General features: G+C 41.9%; 1 protein-coding gene across 1 annotated transcript in view; it reads right to left on the minus strand.

The window, feature by feature from the left end:
• Kcnma1 (potassium calcium-activated channel subfamily M alpha 1) overlaps nucleotides 1-17,423 on the minus strand; it is a 692,507-nt gene that overhangs the window by 278,554 nt on the left and 396,530 nt on the right. Inside the window, exons 4-5 of the mRNA XM_052189881.1 lie at nucleotides 1,513-1,606; nucleotides 560-671 (exon numbers count right to left, since the gene is read on the minus strand). Of these exons, the coding sequence (XP_052045841.1) occupies nucleotides 560-671; nucleotides 1,513-1,606 (206 nt within the window). The remainder of the gene's footprint in view (nucleotides 1-559; nucleotides 672-1,512; nucleotides 1,607-17,423) is intronic.

Raw genomic sequence — 17,423 nt, forward strand, 5'->3', positions numbered from 1 at the left:
TTTTACTGTGCTGGTCTTGGTTCAGGAAGTGACCTGCTAAGCCAAGCACCAAAGAACACTCTCCCAGCAAGGGAGAGGAGTAGCGCACGATTCCAGAGTGACTTGACATGTTTCATCTTGTACAGCTCATCCCAGAAATTGTAACTGTAAATAAACCCCACCAGGAGACAAAGCCCAGCTGTAGCAGGGGGGTCTTCTGGGGCACCAGAACCTGCCACTCTGAAGGCTGGTCTCATTCCCAGGGGCTTCTTTAACTAGTCCTGACTCTCAATTCCTGAATGACAAGTGACAGAAGCGTGAACTGCAGAAGTCCCAGCTGTGACAGTGATGACCACGGGACTTCAACAATGATAAAACCGTGCTGCCTAAAGCTCCACCTCAGCAGATCCTTCTGGGCTGTCATCATCCAGTTCTGACACCCCCAAGAGCACCGTCCATGGCCACACTCAAACCTGTCTATGCATAGCCACAGAGCAGCACCAGAATCCTTCCTAGACCCTACATAGCCTTAATCCATTCTGACTAAGAGCCAGTAAAAAGGCAAGAGAGACTGACTTACCAAGCCAACTTCTGTTTAAGTACACAGACACAAACACGGGAGGGACTGTGAAGAAATCTACTACTGAATTCACTTCCAGCCAGAACCACAGCTTATCGTTGGCTGCAATAAACTGGGGGAGAGAGAGAAAATAAGACAGAAAAACAAAATGAGAAGCACGGGGTCAGCATTTAATATATGTCCTTTTGCCAAAGGATAAACATTGGGTTTCTGTGGGGTCTGCCGGGCGACACTCTGCCCTTCACCCTGTCTCATGCTGTCCGGTACATCAATCATTAGCTTGATTTGGAGAATGCACAGCCTTTTTTAGAAGTGACTATAGCCTTAGGGAATGACCAGGCAAATGTGATTTTTTTCCTGTGGTTCCCAAAAGCTTTATGGAGAAGGTGTTAGTCATCTCACTTTTTTGGCCTTTCTGATACAAATCTAACTGTGAATAAAGCACATAGATGTGCATTCATATTCATGGGCACAATTCAGATTTTGCACAAAACTCTCCATAAGCCTAATCTAGTATATACTTCCTAATCCCACCAGACTTTACTCCTCCTTGACCCCCACATCCCAACAGCCTTCACTCCTAGTTGACCCCAATAATTGCAGTCTCAATACTGCTAAATATACATTTGTGAGCTTACGGGTTCTTTTTTTCAATGTACTTTGTAATAGAAATAAAACCACATTCATGTTTGGATAGAGGACTGAGAAGCAATGAGTCAGTGTACCATTGCTTCAAACCCTTCCTTGGACCAAAATGAACCCGTGTTTCAGAAAGCTCTCAGCTAAGTAAAGAGCTTGTCAACAGATCCAAAACCAGAACGCAGGTGGGTTGTCTACCATGGAGTCCTCAGGATTCACCTTGCCTAGAAAAGCAGTCATGGATGGAGGGTTATCCATGAGTTTCAGATTCTCATGCCCCATTGTGGTACTATGGGAGATGCTGCCAAACTTACCCGCAAGCCAAAGTAGAGGAGGAAGAACACGTTGAAAGCCATGTCGATCTGTAATGTGAAATCTTTGTAGAAATTCTGGCAGGATTCTATTGGGCTATTGGACAGGAAGAAGAAAAGGCAAGAGGTAAATAAAAGACAAAGAAAATAGCGCCATAGCTTCCACAATGCCAAGAAACGTTGTGTGGGGTAGAGGACAAAATGAATGTTCGCTGAATACAACATTTGGTCTTTCTACCCCTTATGACCATCAAGCAAGCATTGCCAAAGGGCTCTCCATTCAACCATTCAGTGTTTTGTTCTTTTCTTTGTTTTGGGGGGGGTTGGTGATAATTTTATATACTGTTTTTCATCATCATTCAGGAGTTGATCTAAGATTCTAAGGAGGATCATGCAGACACCTTGGAGGAAGGACAAGCAGGAAGGATTACCAAATTTCTTGATTTCATATTAACCCTTAAAGAACTGACATCTTCGATTAAAAGGACTTGTAACAAGTCTAAAATATCAGACCCTGTCTCCTCCAGCGCATTAGAAGTAGAGCCCATTTTCCAGAAGCCACATCTGGATCTTATCAAAGCTGTTAGTATATTCAGAAAGGACCCAGGAACAGCTCAAGAAAGCTGTGGAGGAGAGGATCCTGGTTACTTCTCTGGCTAAAATAAGCACGGACTTTCTGTGTGGTACTCTGCCCTGGGGAAGAAAGCAATGTTCAATGATAAGACTCAAAAACCACAAATTAACATATGGAAGCAGTACTCTAAGGGTTAATTTTGTTTGGTGTTGTAGTTGGCATGCAGGTTAATGGGCTTCATGTGTGTGCCAAGCAGCCAAATGCGCACCCCCTAGCACTCTACTTTGTTCAAGTGTAGGCAGTTCCAAAGAGTACTACTATACAAACTGGTATGTGGCCTCCATGAGATTTCCCACTACAAACTGATCAGAGAATCAGTATGGGAGTAGTTCCAAAGTTTGGGCTAGGTGGGAAGCAGCAAAGCCTTACAGACACCTCAAATCTATAGAAGAAACTCCAGTATACTGCTGTCTGTAAATAATGGAAGCACCCGGGCCAGGACTAGAAGACAGCGAGGTAAGCAAAGGGGAGGGCATACGGAGATATCCCCAGATCCTTCTTCAGATGGGAAGCAGCATGGACCTCTCCCCCTAGGAGAGAGGGAGCTGGAGAGGTACATCAGGAAAGATTGCTGAGCAGCTAGGCCACTTCAGAAATGTATTTGGATACCAGTTAGTATAGCTGTACTTCAATAAGGGTAATGCTTGGCTGTTCAACAGGCAGGAATCAGTGCAGCCTGGGAGTGCAGGGCTACTTAGAGGCACAGTAGGTCAGTCTGTGGGAAACTCCAGTCACATGACATGCACTGGCTTTCTCCATTCTTCCTGGGGATTACAAATCAAACATGCCCTTTGTTGCAGCCCAAACCATCGATATGTGTTAACCCACCACACACAAAGGAAGAGTAACCTATTCCTGCATTTACAAAGTAAGCACTCTGAACAAAAGCAACAGAACACGGTTCTTTTTCTAAAAGAAGTGACAACTGCTGAGTTCTCACTAAGGCAGGAAAGTGAGGGGAGAGACAGAATGGAATCTGGTTAGTCTAGTGCTGAACAGAGGCAGGAACAAAGGCTTATGAAGAAGCCTATACGCTTGTACTTAGCTTGCCCCACCCCCCCCTACACTACTGCCAGCATGCATTTAAGTGAAAACAAGGGCCTGTAGTCAACAAGAGACAGGTCTCCAATTCTTAAGCTATAGTGGGGTATTATAAAGAATAGTAGGAGTACATCATATATTCCTAAGATATGTATGAAGGTTGATGGGGCAAGAGCTACTACAGATCTCAAGGACCTTGAGTGGACAGTATGCTGAAAATCAAGTGGGGTGTGTGTGTGTGTGTGTGTGTGTGTGTGTGTGTCTAAGCACAGGTGTGTGTAAGGAAATAAATGAGTGAGTATATGAGAGATTTGCAAATAAGCATTGCACTCACGTGCTGGATTGTGCCAGCAGGAAGTTGGCATCTATACTAAAAGTATATATTCACTATTTTGTTGTACATAGGGAACTAAAGGAAAGCCTTGGGTCCAAATTCATCAAGGAAAATCTAAGATTGCTTGACTAAGGCCAAGCAATAGGCTCCATATTGCCTTCCCAATAGACACTGGTGGCATCTGAGGGATCTCAAGACTTCTCTAGGCCATATTAATTCCATGAGTTTGTGGTTTGTTTGGAGATTTCCTCAGGAGTTTTTTTTTTTCTAGACTATTGTAGCATGATGATAGTTTAGTGTCACTGAAGTTATTTTTGTTCAATAAGTGGAATAAGATATTTTTAAGAAAGTGTAAGCAACTCATCTTCATTGATCCTTGATTTCCTAGTCATGTCTTTTGTTCTAGCATTTTTCATACTGTTCAGTGTTTAAGTGCAATAATGAAAAGGCTTCTATCTAAAGGGCGCCATATTGAAAACTGAACAATCCCCACCCCCATTCACAGAAAATAATAGAGAAAATATAATAGACCTTGCCATTGGTCATTTACAATTTTAGAACTGACATAATTATCACCTCCTTGCCATTCACTGAGCTCTACACTTTGAACTCAAATAGTAAAATAGAAGTCATGTGGCCGTTTTGAATGGCTGCTCCTCTGGCTAAGGCACAAAGTAATAGGAACACACCCTGAACTCTGGCCATGCTTTGGATGAGGGGCAAGAAGTAGGAAATTATTAGACAAAAACTGAACTGAGCCTCAGAACCCAGGTGGGATCAGAGCATTCTGAGAATATATTTTATATCCATTTCAGCAACTTCTCCCTGCCACAGACATGCCAGGAACAGCATCCTACATGGTCTTTCAACTGCCAACAGAACTATTTATCAGGATACCATCTGAGATAAATCCTCTTGAGTACTTATAGTTCATGCTCTCACACAATCAGAGACCACAGAGTAGAGGTGCCAAAGCCCCATTATTTCACTCCCCAAATGGAAACAAACCATGGCGTTCATTGATCTTTTAAAAAAGAGAATCCATAACTCAACAACCAAAAGGTTGGCCTATCAGGATTTATTTTTCTCCCCATGAGCCTTTCTCTTAGTGATTAATACTCATTGCAGGAGTGCACTGAAATGGAAGCGCCTCTTCTGTCTCATGTGAAGCATCAGAGTTTCCTTGTCTACATCCGCAGATGGCAGTGGGGGAAATGGTACTTCTATTTAAAACTACAAAAGAAAATGACTCTGAGTCATAGTCTTAAATTTAGGTTGCCATTCTGATGAGGCAGGCCCACATCAGAGAAGGCTTGAGGTGAACGTACAATACCAACTGGGGGTGGGGAATGGGGTTGAGAATTGAAAGACACCAGTTCTAATTCTCATAGGAGCAATCAAGTCAACCTGGCTGACCATCGACTGGGTAAGTTGAGGATGTAATACTTGGTAGCTGATAGACTTTTTATTCCTAAGTTCCTAATGTCTAGACTGATTGGTTGTGATATTGAAGCTTTGGGACCATTTAGTGTGTTGACCAATAATCTAAGATAGAGGATCTTTCCAAGGATTCCCCATAATTTGTTCCTTCTGATGGGACAATATAGGACATCGGTTGGAATATGAACTTCTTGAAAGCACATGTTTAACATAGAGTTGTCTCTGAAGGAGGCATCTCCATCTACTAAGCAATGATATGTCCTTGAGCATGAGGATTTGATAGATGGAACTTTCTGGACTTGGCTTTGGAACTTTTCAAAACTCAAGGCAAGGTCTTTCCTGCCCTTCCCCTCTCTTTTTAACTCCCATGTCATCCCCCAGAGAGACACACTGCGACATACTTACCCTCAGATCCCTAAACTCTTGTTTTTCTACCTCCTGCTGTTGACTGTCCAACTCCATGAAGAGATTTCTCTCAGACTGTGGTTCTCAAACTTTGGCTTACACCTGGTGATCTTTGCAAAAGTTGCTAGGCCTCAGTTCCAGAGTTTCTGATTTACTGCTCTGGATTGGGGATATAGGGTTTTGCCTTTCTCCCAAATTCCACTGACGTTGTTGTCCAGGGATCCCACTATGAGAACTACTACTTCTGAAGAATTTTCTAGCAACTGTGCACTAGCTATGGGTGTCATTGCTCAAGAAGACTCCCATTCAAACCTGAACAGACATGCTAAGTGTTTGAGCCTGCCCTCAGATAACCGGCTGCATACCACTTAACTAATTGCTAACATCAAGGCTTTGAATAGATATTTTCAGTTTCCGATGTGGACAAGAGGGAAAGAATTAAAAACATAGAGGGACATAATTAGAACACCACCTTATAGGCTTTGGCAGTAGACATTCAATTAGCAATCAGAGAGTGCCCGCTGAGTACATTCTCACTTCTAGATTACATGGGAAATGATGAGAACTGGATGGGGGAGGGAGGTGTGGGGGGTGGGGGGGGAGGGGGACAGTAGTTTACAGACAGTAAGGAAATGCTAAGCAACTTTGGAATACAACAGCAAGTATTCCAGATAATATAATAGGGAAGGGACTGGTCAAGAAACAGAATTGCACTTTGTACAATTCTATCATTCAAATCCTCCTCAGTCTTGAAGACTATATGAACTTTTTGTTCTAGTCCTTTTTAAAATTGAATGGAGCCCTCTCGATCCCCACCAGGATTACAGACCACTGGAGGTCAGATTCAAAGCATTGCAGATGTGAATCCATTCAATAAACTTAATGATGGCAGACTCCTCCGACTCACCTCTGCAATTTTGCTGTTTTAATCTAATTAAAAGACGTCACTCATGGAACATTAAGGGATCCTTTTGTCTCAAGTATCAACTTGGAGCCCAGCTGAGAAGAAGTTCTAAAACCCAGCCTCATTCTAGAGTTCTCAATGTAATTATTTTTGCTACTTGCTTTAGCTGAAAGTCTTTGTTACTTTGTGCCTTTGTTCCTTCAGGAATGAGACCTGGATATTGCCAACTCTAAATCTCCGGTTGTGCTGTGAGACCTCTTCAAGTGCTCTTGTCTCTGTATTCAGACTTCAGATGGCTTTCTAAAAGCTTGACTCATCAGATAACTTGTATCTTTACAGATCTTCTTTCATCTATGAGTTTCTTTTTTAATGGATGCTGGAACATACACTTTAAATTTTTTTACTCACATTTATTTTGCATATGTGTATTTTTGACTACATGAAGATCTCTGTACCATGTGCACCCTTTACCTGTAAAGGCCTGATGATGGGATCAGCTCTCCTGAAACTAGAATCACAGATAGTTATTAGCTGCTTTGTGGGTATTAGAAATTGAACCTAGGTCCTCTGGAAATGCTCCAGACCCCAGTGCCATCTCTCCAGGCTCTTACAGGTGAATTTATACAGCTCCAGGATCAGAAAGTGCCTCATTCATTTCATATTCAAGTCTTCTTCAACTCAACTGTATAGCATATACACAATATTAATGAATTAATCCTTATAAAAAGATTAGATAAGATATGTATTTTGCTAAAATTCTTTGATTGACAAACAGAAATTCAGAGAGTCCAGTATCTACCCAAGTTCACATAACTGAGGGGTTGGGTTGGGATGCGGATCAAGCAACTTTATTGTAAAATCATGCTACCTTTCCAGAAGTGCTGTCATAGCCTTAGAAAGCAAGGTGTATAAGACACAGTATCCAGTATCAACAGAGCATTCCAAGAAGCTCATGTAAAAACAAGGGGGTACTGATGGACTACTGAGGTCAAACTGCCCCAGTAAGACTTCATATGTTTGAGGCATTGTTTGGGAAAATCCAAAGGAAGCTGGCCTGTCTAAACTATATCCAATCCAACATGGTTCTGTAAAGTTGGGCATATGGAATGTTAATCATCCCAAGAAATCCTCCCTAATGTCTAATTCCAGTTCATACTTTCAATTTCTCTCTCTCTCTCTCTCTCTCTCTCTCTCTCTCTCTCTCTCTCTCTCTCTCTCTCTCTCCCTCCCTCCTCTCTCTCTTCTCTGTCTCTCTCTTTTTCTCTCTTTCCTATACCTATATCTCCTATAGCCCAAAGGTTACAAGATGATCAAGAGTTGGAAGTCATTTGGTTATTTAGTAAATTAGAGGATTTCTTGGACTACATGAGACCCCGTCCATTTTTTCTAAAGAAAAATGAATATAGTAAAAGCTGATAATATTTAACTCTTCAATACTCATTTCTAACTATTGACTAGGGGATTAATAAACTTTCCATGCCATTTTCTCTAATCAAAGTAAAAAAAGAAGAAGGCATTTAGACATGGATTATAGAAGTCATCTACAGGCACTGGCGAGTATAGATCTCACCAATGTGAAATTTTTCCTTGGTGATATCTGGATATATTGGTCAAGATGAGTGCCTCACTTTACCTGTGTACTAATGAGGATAAAATGTACCTGATTATCCAGACTACATTAGTTTTAAAAGAGAAAGATGTCTTTGCAATGCATCCCAGCCTATAATCAATTATATTATTCATATAACTTCAGATCTCAAAAAACATCTTGTGAACTCATAAGAATAAGGGAACTATTGTGAGTGACAGGTTACTAATTAATCATTGAGACAGCTTACATCTCTAAGTTGACCATTACCTTCTAAACTGAACAGCATCCCAGGTCCTGGAACAACCCAAATTCTATCTGTCTTTGTATCTTTTTACTTTTCCTAGTACCCCCTTTTAAATACCTGCTCACATTTATACACTTAAGAGTTTATCTTTCAGGGATAGAGAGATGACTTAGCTGTTAAGAGCACGTGTTGCTGTCTTAGAAGACAGGGGTTTGGTTCTCAGAACCCACATGGTGGCTAACAACTGCCTGTAACTCCAGTCCCAGAGGCTCAAGCCTTTCTCTGGTCTTCACCAGCACTGCATGTACACATGTGGGGCACAGACATACACTCAAGCAACATAGCCAGATACATAAAGTAAAAGTTAAGTATATCTAAAACAAAAAAGGTTTACCTTTCTAATATCAGGGTGGGGCATACATTTGATAAGTAGTATAGTTTATGTTTCTTTTCTAACACACAGAATTAAGTCTCTTCTGTCTACTGATTTTAGGACTTCATCCAAAAACATCTTTAAGAAAGGTGTCTTCTGCAGCATTCTCTTTGACAGATGGGCTGTAATCAATACTTGATCAAAGCCAATGATAATTACATCAAATAAACTCTTCATTTAATCTTGAAGCATTTTCTTAGACACTACACTTGCTTTGCATTTTTCTTAAAGGACAATGGACTTTTTAAAATGTAAATAGAAAACACTCATTGCTCTATAGTATGGATCTAAGCCCACTTGTTAAATGGCTTTGTCGGGAAGTCCTTCACTGTGGTTTGTGTCGATAATTTATTCATCTTCCTGACAACAGCTTTTAATTATAGCCTGTGCTCAATTATAAAATGGGATTCAATAGCAATAAATGCATAGATCATCCAGACTGCTGAGATAAACAGGGGTATACAGAGGGGTGATATGTGAACCCTCCTTGCACTGTTGAGTCCTTGTGTGCTCTGTAATCTTGAGCTTTAAGCAACATTGTCTGCAATGGATCTCAGAGCATTGTATGGCACAGGGTGTCTACCTTAGTAATTAGTCCTAAGAATAAAGCATTCTTCTAGGAGACAAAGAAAATGACACAGATTGCTGACAAAAAGACAAAACATGTCAGTTCCTTACATGTTGGATTCCTCAATGAAATACACAGATAACTTGTTATCACAAAACTCCAGTGGTTAAGAGCCTTGCTACTTTCTTATAGAGCTTTTTAAATTTGCTCTAAAAAAGAATTCAGTATCTACACCGGGTAGTTTCTGTCAACTTGATACAAACATAGATGCATCTGGAAGGAGAATCTCAGTCAAGGAACAGCCTCCATCTTACTAGCATGTCATGGAGGCATTTTGTAAATTACTAATTGATATAGGAGAGCCCAGCCCATGACAGACAGTGCTAACCCTGGGCAGGTGGACCTGAGCTATATAAGAAAGGTCAATAAGCAAGCCGAGGGGAGCAAGCCAGTAAGCTGCCTTCCTCCATGGTCTCTGCTTCAGTTCCTGCCTCCAGATTGCTTGAGTCCTGGATTCCCTTCATGATAAACTATAACCTGTGAGGTGAAACAAACCCTTTCTTCCCCAAGCTTTGTTTTGGTTGGTAACATCAAGGAAAACCAGAACAGTGTCTTATTTGTGTTTATACTTACCTTCATTTGTGCTCAAATGTACCTGAATCAATTAAAAGCAAAACACTGGCATTACAAGTCAGCCTCACCAGCAATGGACAATGGGTTTGAACTTGGACAGATGACTCGAAAGCCTGAAATCCTAGCTCTACCGCCTATGACCTGTATTGCATTATAGAAGTTGCATGACCTCTCCAAACCTTGACTTTCTTGTCTATAAACTGGGGAAAAGGAGAGAAAATTTAAAGGTTTCTGTAAGGAGAAAATAAGTTGACTATCTGTTCAATCAATAATACTTGTAAGAAAGAGTGGGGATGGTAGCGGCAACTGCCAATGGAAGATGCTCCGAAAGGAAATGATGCAAATGAATGAAAACTGAGAGCATTAGTGATGTTCATGCTCTATTTCCCCACTCATGTCTATATTGCTGAGTCATTGTAAAATACACCCATGTGATTCAAATACTCAATAGGACATATGATAGACTCTAGATTGGAGAGCTTACTACCATTTGGTGAAATTCTATATTTTAAGATATTAATTTGACATAAAATTAAAGAAGAAACATGGGGAAATGATAATCCCAGAAAGACAGACATACTGTATCATAAATACTAAATAATTAATCAAGGTTTCTTAACAGCAAAAGCCATGAGTCACTTTCAAGAATGGCTCATGGGAGGCTGGATGCTCTTCCTCCCAGGTCTTTGGCTCCATTTGTCCTATTTGCTTTAATGTGCACACAGAAGAGAGGCAGAAGAATGAACCAGCCAAACCCTTCCTAAGTAATCTCTTCTAGCTGGACTCCCATAAATGTATTTCTTCACTGTTGGAATCCTGGAATGATGTCCAAGACAACCTACCCACTAATGCTTATTTTCTCTAGCTTGACTACAGACTACAATTATTTCAATCACAGTTGTTACCAGAGTGGAATTAGTGTTCATATTTGCCAGCAACTTTTATGTAATAAATCAGAGTTAAGCTATTACATAAAAAAACAGAGTCTTGCCGAACAAGAGCTGCCTGCTGCAGTTTTTAGTAAATTGTGAAGTCACAACGGATACATTCTAGAAACCCACTTCTCTACCTCCATGGACTCTAGCCCTCTCCCCTTTAGCAGTCTCAGTTGTCTAGAAGAGGGGATATACAAAAGAAATGGTTTAATTAGGACTGAATACATCTTCACTCAGATGTGTGTTCCAGATACAAATGGAGAGAGCCCACTCAAGGGCACTGCTCAAGAGTCATAGGTAGGTATGGGTTGAGGACACAAAAATGATATGTGCACATACATTTCCAGAGTTTTCCAGCACAGACATATATTCTGCTCCAAACCCAATTCCACCTTTGGTCTATCTGACAAATGGGATATCTTAGGTAAGGTAATTAGTAGAAACAGAGGGCAGAGGAAAAAAAATCCCAGACCAGGACAAAGAGCTGAGCACTGAGACACAGCCAGGCATGAGGTGGGTAGGTTCGAGCGTGGCTCTGCCCCCCAAGAACAGGCTCCTCTTACAGCTGCCTTGGGCAAGAGGTATCTTGACCTGGACAAGAGGATTCATCAAACTGCTGTGCATTCTGCTCACATGGCTTCTCTCTGGACACTCATTCTCACACGTGCACTAAGCGATTCACAGTCATCTCTAAACAGCGATAACTAATAGGCAGCTACATCTGCACACTGATAAGCAATGATCCAGGGTCACTATTGATGAAGAAAATAGCCTGAAAAAGAAAAGAGTTTTAAGATACCTGGGCATCACATTTGTATAGAAAATGGTGAGAGCTCTGGGGAGAAAAATGAGCCCTCTACACCCCAAAAGCAACCTGGGAGGGCAAGTCTGACCAGGTGAGCTGGCATTTTGTCACAGTAAGCTTTCACATAACTATGGCTTCCAGTTGTTATTATAGGCAGAAATCAAAACAATTTTTTGAGCCTTCTCCACATGTTGGACTTTGACACATGTCCTTGATACCATGTGTTTGGCACTGTCACCTCACTCTGATTTTACCTGCAAGGACTTAAGGTGGGAAGCTCATCCAAATAACTGACTGACTGACTGACTGACTGACTGACTGACTGACTGACTGACTGATTGCATAGTTCCAATTCTGATGCCTCTCTAGAGCAGTCCACTTGAGGTCTACATCAACAAAGACATTCAGTGCAGAGGAGTCCTAGCATCAGGCCCAGGCAAAACCAGTTTCTTTTATCTGTTGCTTTTCCTTGAAGACTAAAAAGGCAATAACCAGTAACACATACACCCAGCCTGGACAAATTTTGTTTGACACTAATGGCTGGTGATAGCTTTGTTTGTGGTATCCTGAGGTTGTTTTGTTACTGGGGATTTTTTTTTTCTCTAAGACATTGGGAGAGAGCTGGCACCAGTCTTATTGACATCTAGCATAGAAAACAATTATACCTTTATTGCACAAAGAAATAAAATAGCTATGTGTTAGCTCTGTTTTTGGCTGACAGCAGGGGCTTGGATGTTTTGTTAAGTATTCCTATTTAGGAGTTTTGCACAGAGCCTGCAGCATCACAGCCAAAAAGGACAGTCTGAGATGTTGCTGATTAGCGGGCATGAATCTGCTGACTTCAAGGGCAGGAGAGTAATTTCTTAGGAATGTCATAAGGCAACCTGGGCAGTAGAGACCAACAAAACTACAGGGAGTCAGTGGGATAAATTACCTTCAGACTCAAAGTGTCCTCTCCACCGAAGAGAATTCCTTACTAAACCCTATACTCACACAGGCATATTTCCAAGTATATGTTCTTTTATCTGCTTCATGGGATCAGTGTCTTTGCCCTGGGAAGAATTCTTTTCCTTCATATTTCTCTTTCTTTCCCTTTTGCTGCTGGTTCACACTTGGAAGTCCTTTATTTATCAAAATTCATTTTATCTCTTCAGGCTATAAAGACAACTCTTACCACAGTCTGGACGGAGGGTGTGCACTGGGCTTTTGAATCTAAATTTGGAGAGGGGTATTGTGAGCTAAAAGCAGCAAGCTTCTTCCTGCTGCTGCGTCTCCTTGCCGTGTTATCGCTGCCTCTGCTGTTCTCTCTGGTGTTGTTTCCTGCATCACTGTGAAAGCACAGCAGCATGGTCCCGGTCTGATTTGTCAAGACTGGTGCCTTTACCCTGTGAATGGAGCCTCTCATCCCAACTCTGTCTCCCTGCAGCCATTCTGTCACTATAGCAGGAAGCACTGCCGGTTTCCAGGAACAAAGGGAACTCTTTGTTTTCTGAAGAGCCTCTCAGGGAGACTCAGCTGGTTCCTTTCCAGGAGGCCTAGATAGAAGCTCTCCTGATGATGAGTGCTTCTCTCCTCCTGGGTCAGAATCACCTGCCTGGGCAGGGCGGTCCTCTAATTCCATCCAGGCTCCTTTCAGAAAGAAAAATATACTCAAAGGACCTCTTTAGTGGTTACCCAGAGAACATGTTTGAAATTCTAAGCAAAGTCCCGGTTTCAGTGGGGCGAACAGGATGTGTCTAACAGAAGGTAGAAGGGGCTTAACTCTGCCAAGCCCCCAGATATGAGAAAACTGGACTTCCAGGGGGGAGGGGCGGAGAGGCAAGGGGTCTGCGGCTTTGTTTCGTTATAACGGAGGAACTGCATAGCTTTAGTGTAAGTATACTGGCAAGCTGCTACTATGTGGCTTTTCTGTCGCACCGGAGATTATCAGAGCCTGAGGACACTCTACTTTTTGTTTTCCTAAGTTCACAGCCCAGTATGCCTGCTACTTAAAATGCCTTCTCGTGTGAAATAACACCAGCCACAGATCCAGCCAGATCCTAGCAATTAGATTTTACAAAAGCCCATCCAGAGAATACAAGACAGAAAGACAAGGTAGACATTTCATAACAACAATAAAAAAGAATTAAAAGCGCATTTAAAGAAGGTCGTCACCAGCCCTATAGTAAAAGATGTGTTGCGATGGGGAAGAAACGATCACAGTTATTAATCAATAATGCTGAATGTAGTGTCAGCGTGCTCCAGTGAATATAAATAACCTCTATAGTACTATCCTTTTATGTATTTTAAAGTTGAATTAGTGTTATTGCTAGATACAATAAGCTACGTGCAAGGCAAATAATTGTATTTCTTGGAAAAATTTATCTTACCAGTTGGTTTTTATTAAGTTGATATATTTATCAGATCTAAGCAAACCAAAATAGGAAACATTGTTCAGGAAGCCACGAGAAGTGGTGGGATCCCTGGGCACTCTGAGCATACCCATGCCAAGTTCAGAAGGCACAGAACCAACCATTGGGTTAAGCTGCTACTTAACAATGGACCTTAGATTCTAAATCCCTGGCCATGAGTCTTACAGTGGGCAACAGTCTAACATGAGGCTTAGTTCTCTCTTTCCCAATGCTCTCGTTTGAATTCTCGTGGCATGGAGTGGCTTTGGGGAATATCAACAATTTTCAGACCCACAAGAATATCCGAGAGGAATTGTATATCCCAATTCTTCAGTGTACTGGAATGCTCGCTGCTTTAATTCCATGCATGCGTCCAGTGCTTGCTACATTCAGAGCTACCAGGTAAAGCATGTCGCATGCATGGGCAGTGCAGGGAGAGGATCTAGTTAACCTGGAGGCAACAACCCAAAGGGTGAGGTTGCAGCATGCAATGAAAACCACACTTGGTCTTCTTGGCTGCCATGCGGAGAAGACCTACATCAAAGAGTCTGCTGTGCGGCTCCTGGGTGAGAGTCGATATGAGAGAGGTGAGTTACTTCAGCAGTGACAGACATGGGCAGAAAAAGGTTCAAACCACTATAAACAGAACACCATACAGAGCACTGGCATTTCACACAAGAAGAGGCAGCTTTGGAGCCCAGGAGGGGACAGACAGGGAGGGGAGCACAGGCTGACTCTTACTCTGGTGAGATGGTCTCCGTGGCCAGCCCTTCATATGTATGTGTTTTTTGTACAGTGGGTTTTTGATGTGATTTCAAAAATAACCTCATGACATCTGCCATAATTGCTTAGAAGTTTTGAATGTTTGGGAGGAGCAAGGCATTGGTGACATAAAGATACACATCATGATTTCCTGTTGGGATGGTTTATTTCAAAAGCAGGGCTGAGGATAGGGAGATACATAAGTGCCAACACCTTCCACATTGTGGTTTCAGAGCTTACGGGGAATATCCAGGCAGAACAACGTGTTGAGAATCCAAAACATTTGAAAGGCAAAATCACCCCTAAAAGCCACCTATGTCCTTAACTTTAACCCACTCACAATAAAGCCAGTTTTTTTCTTATGCAATACTCAGTGAAGGAACCTTAGATAGAGGTGGCATGCCTTGATACGCTCTTTAATTAAATATGATGAAGCAGCAAATAAGCAAACACTTGAAACGTTTGGTTTCTTTTTCCTGTCTCTCTGTCTCCATCTCTGTCTCTCTTTGTATATACCTGTGCATTCTTTGCTGTGAAGGCCAGTGAGCGCCAGGCTCTGCCTGTCTCCCACCCCGATCCTGGGATTATAAACACCTGATACCAGCTCCATTTCTTTTTTAAATGTAGGTTCATGGACATCATTTTCAAGGCAAGCATATAAGGTCTTTGTCTTTGTTTGTTTTGTATTTTTGTTTGTGTGTTTTGAAGGAAGAAAACAGTACTGACTGAGAAGGGGCATCAAGCTCCCTTCTAATCTCAGTGACAGAGCAGCTAGCTAAAGGGTGCTGACTAGCTAGCTACCTGCCTCACAGAATCCTGGTCTTTTTTTTTTTTTCTGGCTTGTTCTGCCTCCTGCGATCTCATAGATACTGAATGCAGCTCATAGAGGTATGTGCTATAACCCTGGCAATGCAGTCCTCTCCCATAGCTCTTCCCAGCTGGAAGGAGAGTGAGGGATATAGTGTTGGCAAATGACTCCTTTTAATATGCTATTCTGGTGCTCATAGTTTGCGCAGACCATGATGACAGCTGTGATAAAGACTTGGACACACTGTAAACAAACAGGATGCAGTATTCACCTGTCGCCCTTGCTGACAGCAGAACACCCTCTAGGACCTGAGTTCCAGCCCAGAACATAAAGATAAATACAGCCAGACTGGACACAGGAGACTACTCATTCAACAGATATCTCCAGCATCCTTTAGTGGCAGGTACTCCACATGTTGGAAGGACATAACATTCAATGACAGACAGCTGCTACTCCAGAACAATACATTCAAGAGTGGTTTGTTTTGGGGTTCTACTAAATACATTTTCTGGCTATAGACAAGCTATGAATCTCTCTGCGCTTAAAAATCCCCACTAACATGTAAATATATCTCATTTGGGATGTTGAGAGAGATGAAAGAGTAGATGTTAAGTGCTGTGATCATGGCCAGCTTTGGCGATGCTGTGTCTGCAGTGCCTACTATGATCTCTAAGACTCCAACCTAAGTAATAAACCCGAGATCTTTGGAATGAGCGGACCATTTCTGGGTAAGCTGAGAAGGATTTTCAGTAATAAATAGACACTTATCTGAGAAAGAAGGCGAGTTGAGGCATAGGAGTGGAGATCTGAGTGGGTAGAGATTTGGGTATACAATAGGGCACAGAGCCTCACACTATTCTAGAGCCTAGTGACTTGAATAACTGGCAAGAACCAAGGGTAGACAAAGATGGTGAAGCATCTGTAACATTAATATGCCTGGTTTTCATCCTAGAGAAAGCAGGAAACTGGCAAAAACTAAAATGTAGGGGAATGGCCAATTTATCAAATTAAATCCCAGAAGAAAGAAGTAACTGCATTTTTTATTAATGTGTATGAGTATTTGCCTGCATGCATGTATGCATGAAGGCATGCATGCATGGATGTATGTATACCAGGCACAAGCCAGGTAGCTAAGAAGGCGAGAAGAAGGCATCAGATCCCAGAGTTGGAGTTACAGACAGTTGTAAACTGCCTTGTGGATTCTAGGAACCAAAACCCAGGTCCTCTACAAGAGCATCTAGTACTACTGACCTCTACTCCATCACTTTAGCCCCAGCTTATGATACAGTGAAATTCTTTGCTTCAGGACAACTTAGTCCACCTCAAGAAGTCGCTTTCTTCAGTGACTTGCACTGTCAGGGTTTTTAGAGATAGGCTCATAATACCACCAAAGCAATTCCCTGAACCACAATGGCCATCCACGCCTACTTCTGTGGTCTTAGTGTCAAAAAGAAATGAAAGCACATGGCTTTTTATCTTTTGAAAGAAGCTACCTTACTAAGAGGCTACGACAAAAGCAGTGTTTAAATGACAGTAGAAAAGCGTTCAAGAGAGGCTTGCATCTATGCTTTGAACAGGAACATCTATACAGACAGGCTCATGCCTACAATGGGAGGTAGACTGCATGTGGTCAAACTTAGGTATATGGAGGAGGTATGACTTACATATATCCTCAGAACCATCATTGACAATGGTATGTATAGGACAGAAACCAACTGGTAATGGCAATTTGGGGTTTGGGCATTTCAGCTCCCAGAAGAATACTGAAAATACTCATTCTTAGAGACTTTCTTTTGGTCAGAAGAGTAAGGGGGAAGGTGATACTTTTCAGAGAATGCTTTATCTTTAAAAAAAAAAATAACAAAGTAAGTTTATGTCCATTTAAGTTCAACTTGGAAGTATAACCGTGATGGGGTGATGGGAGCTCTACCCCCACAGCTCATGGTGCAGAAAGAGGAGAGTATTGTCTCCCTGTTGCCAAGACCAT

Source organism: Apodemus sylvaticus, chromosome 8, assembly GCF_947179515.1.
Source record: "Apodemus sylvaticus chromosome 8, mApoSyl1.1, whole genome shotgun sequence".
NCBI classification, from domain to species: domain Eukaryota; kingdom Metazoa; phylum Chordata; class Mammalia; order Rodentia; family Muridae; genus Apodemus; species Apodemus sylvaticus.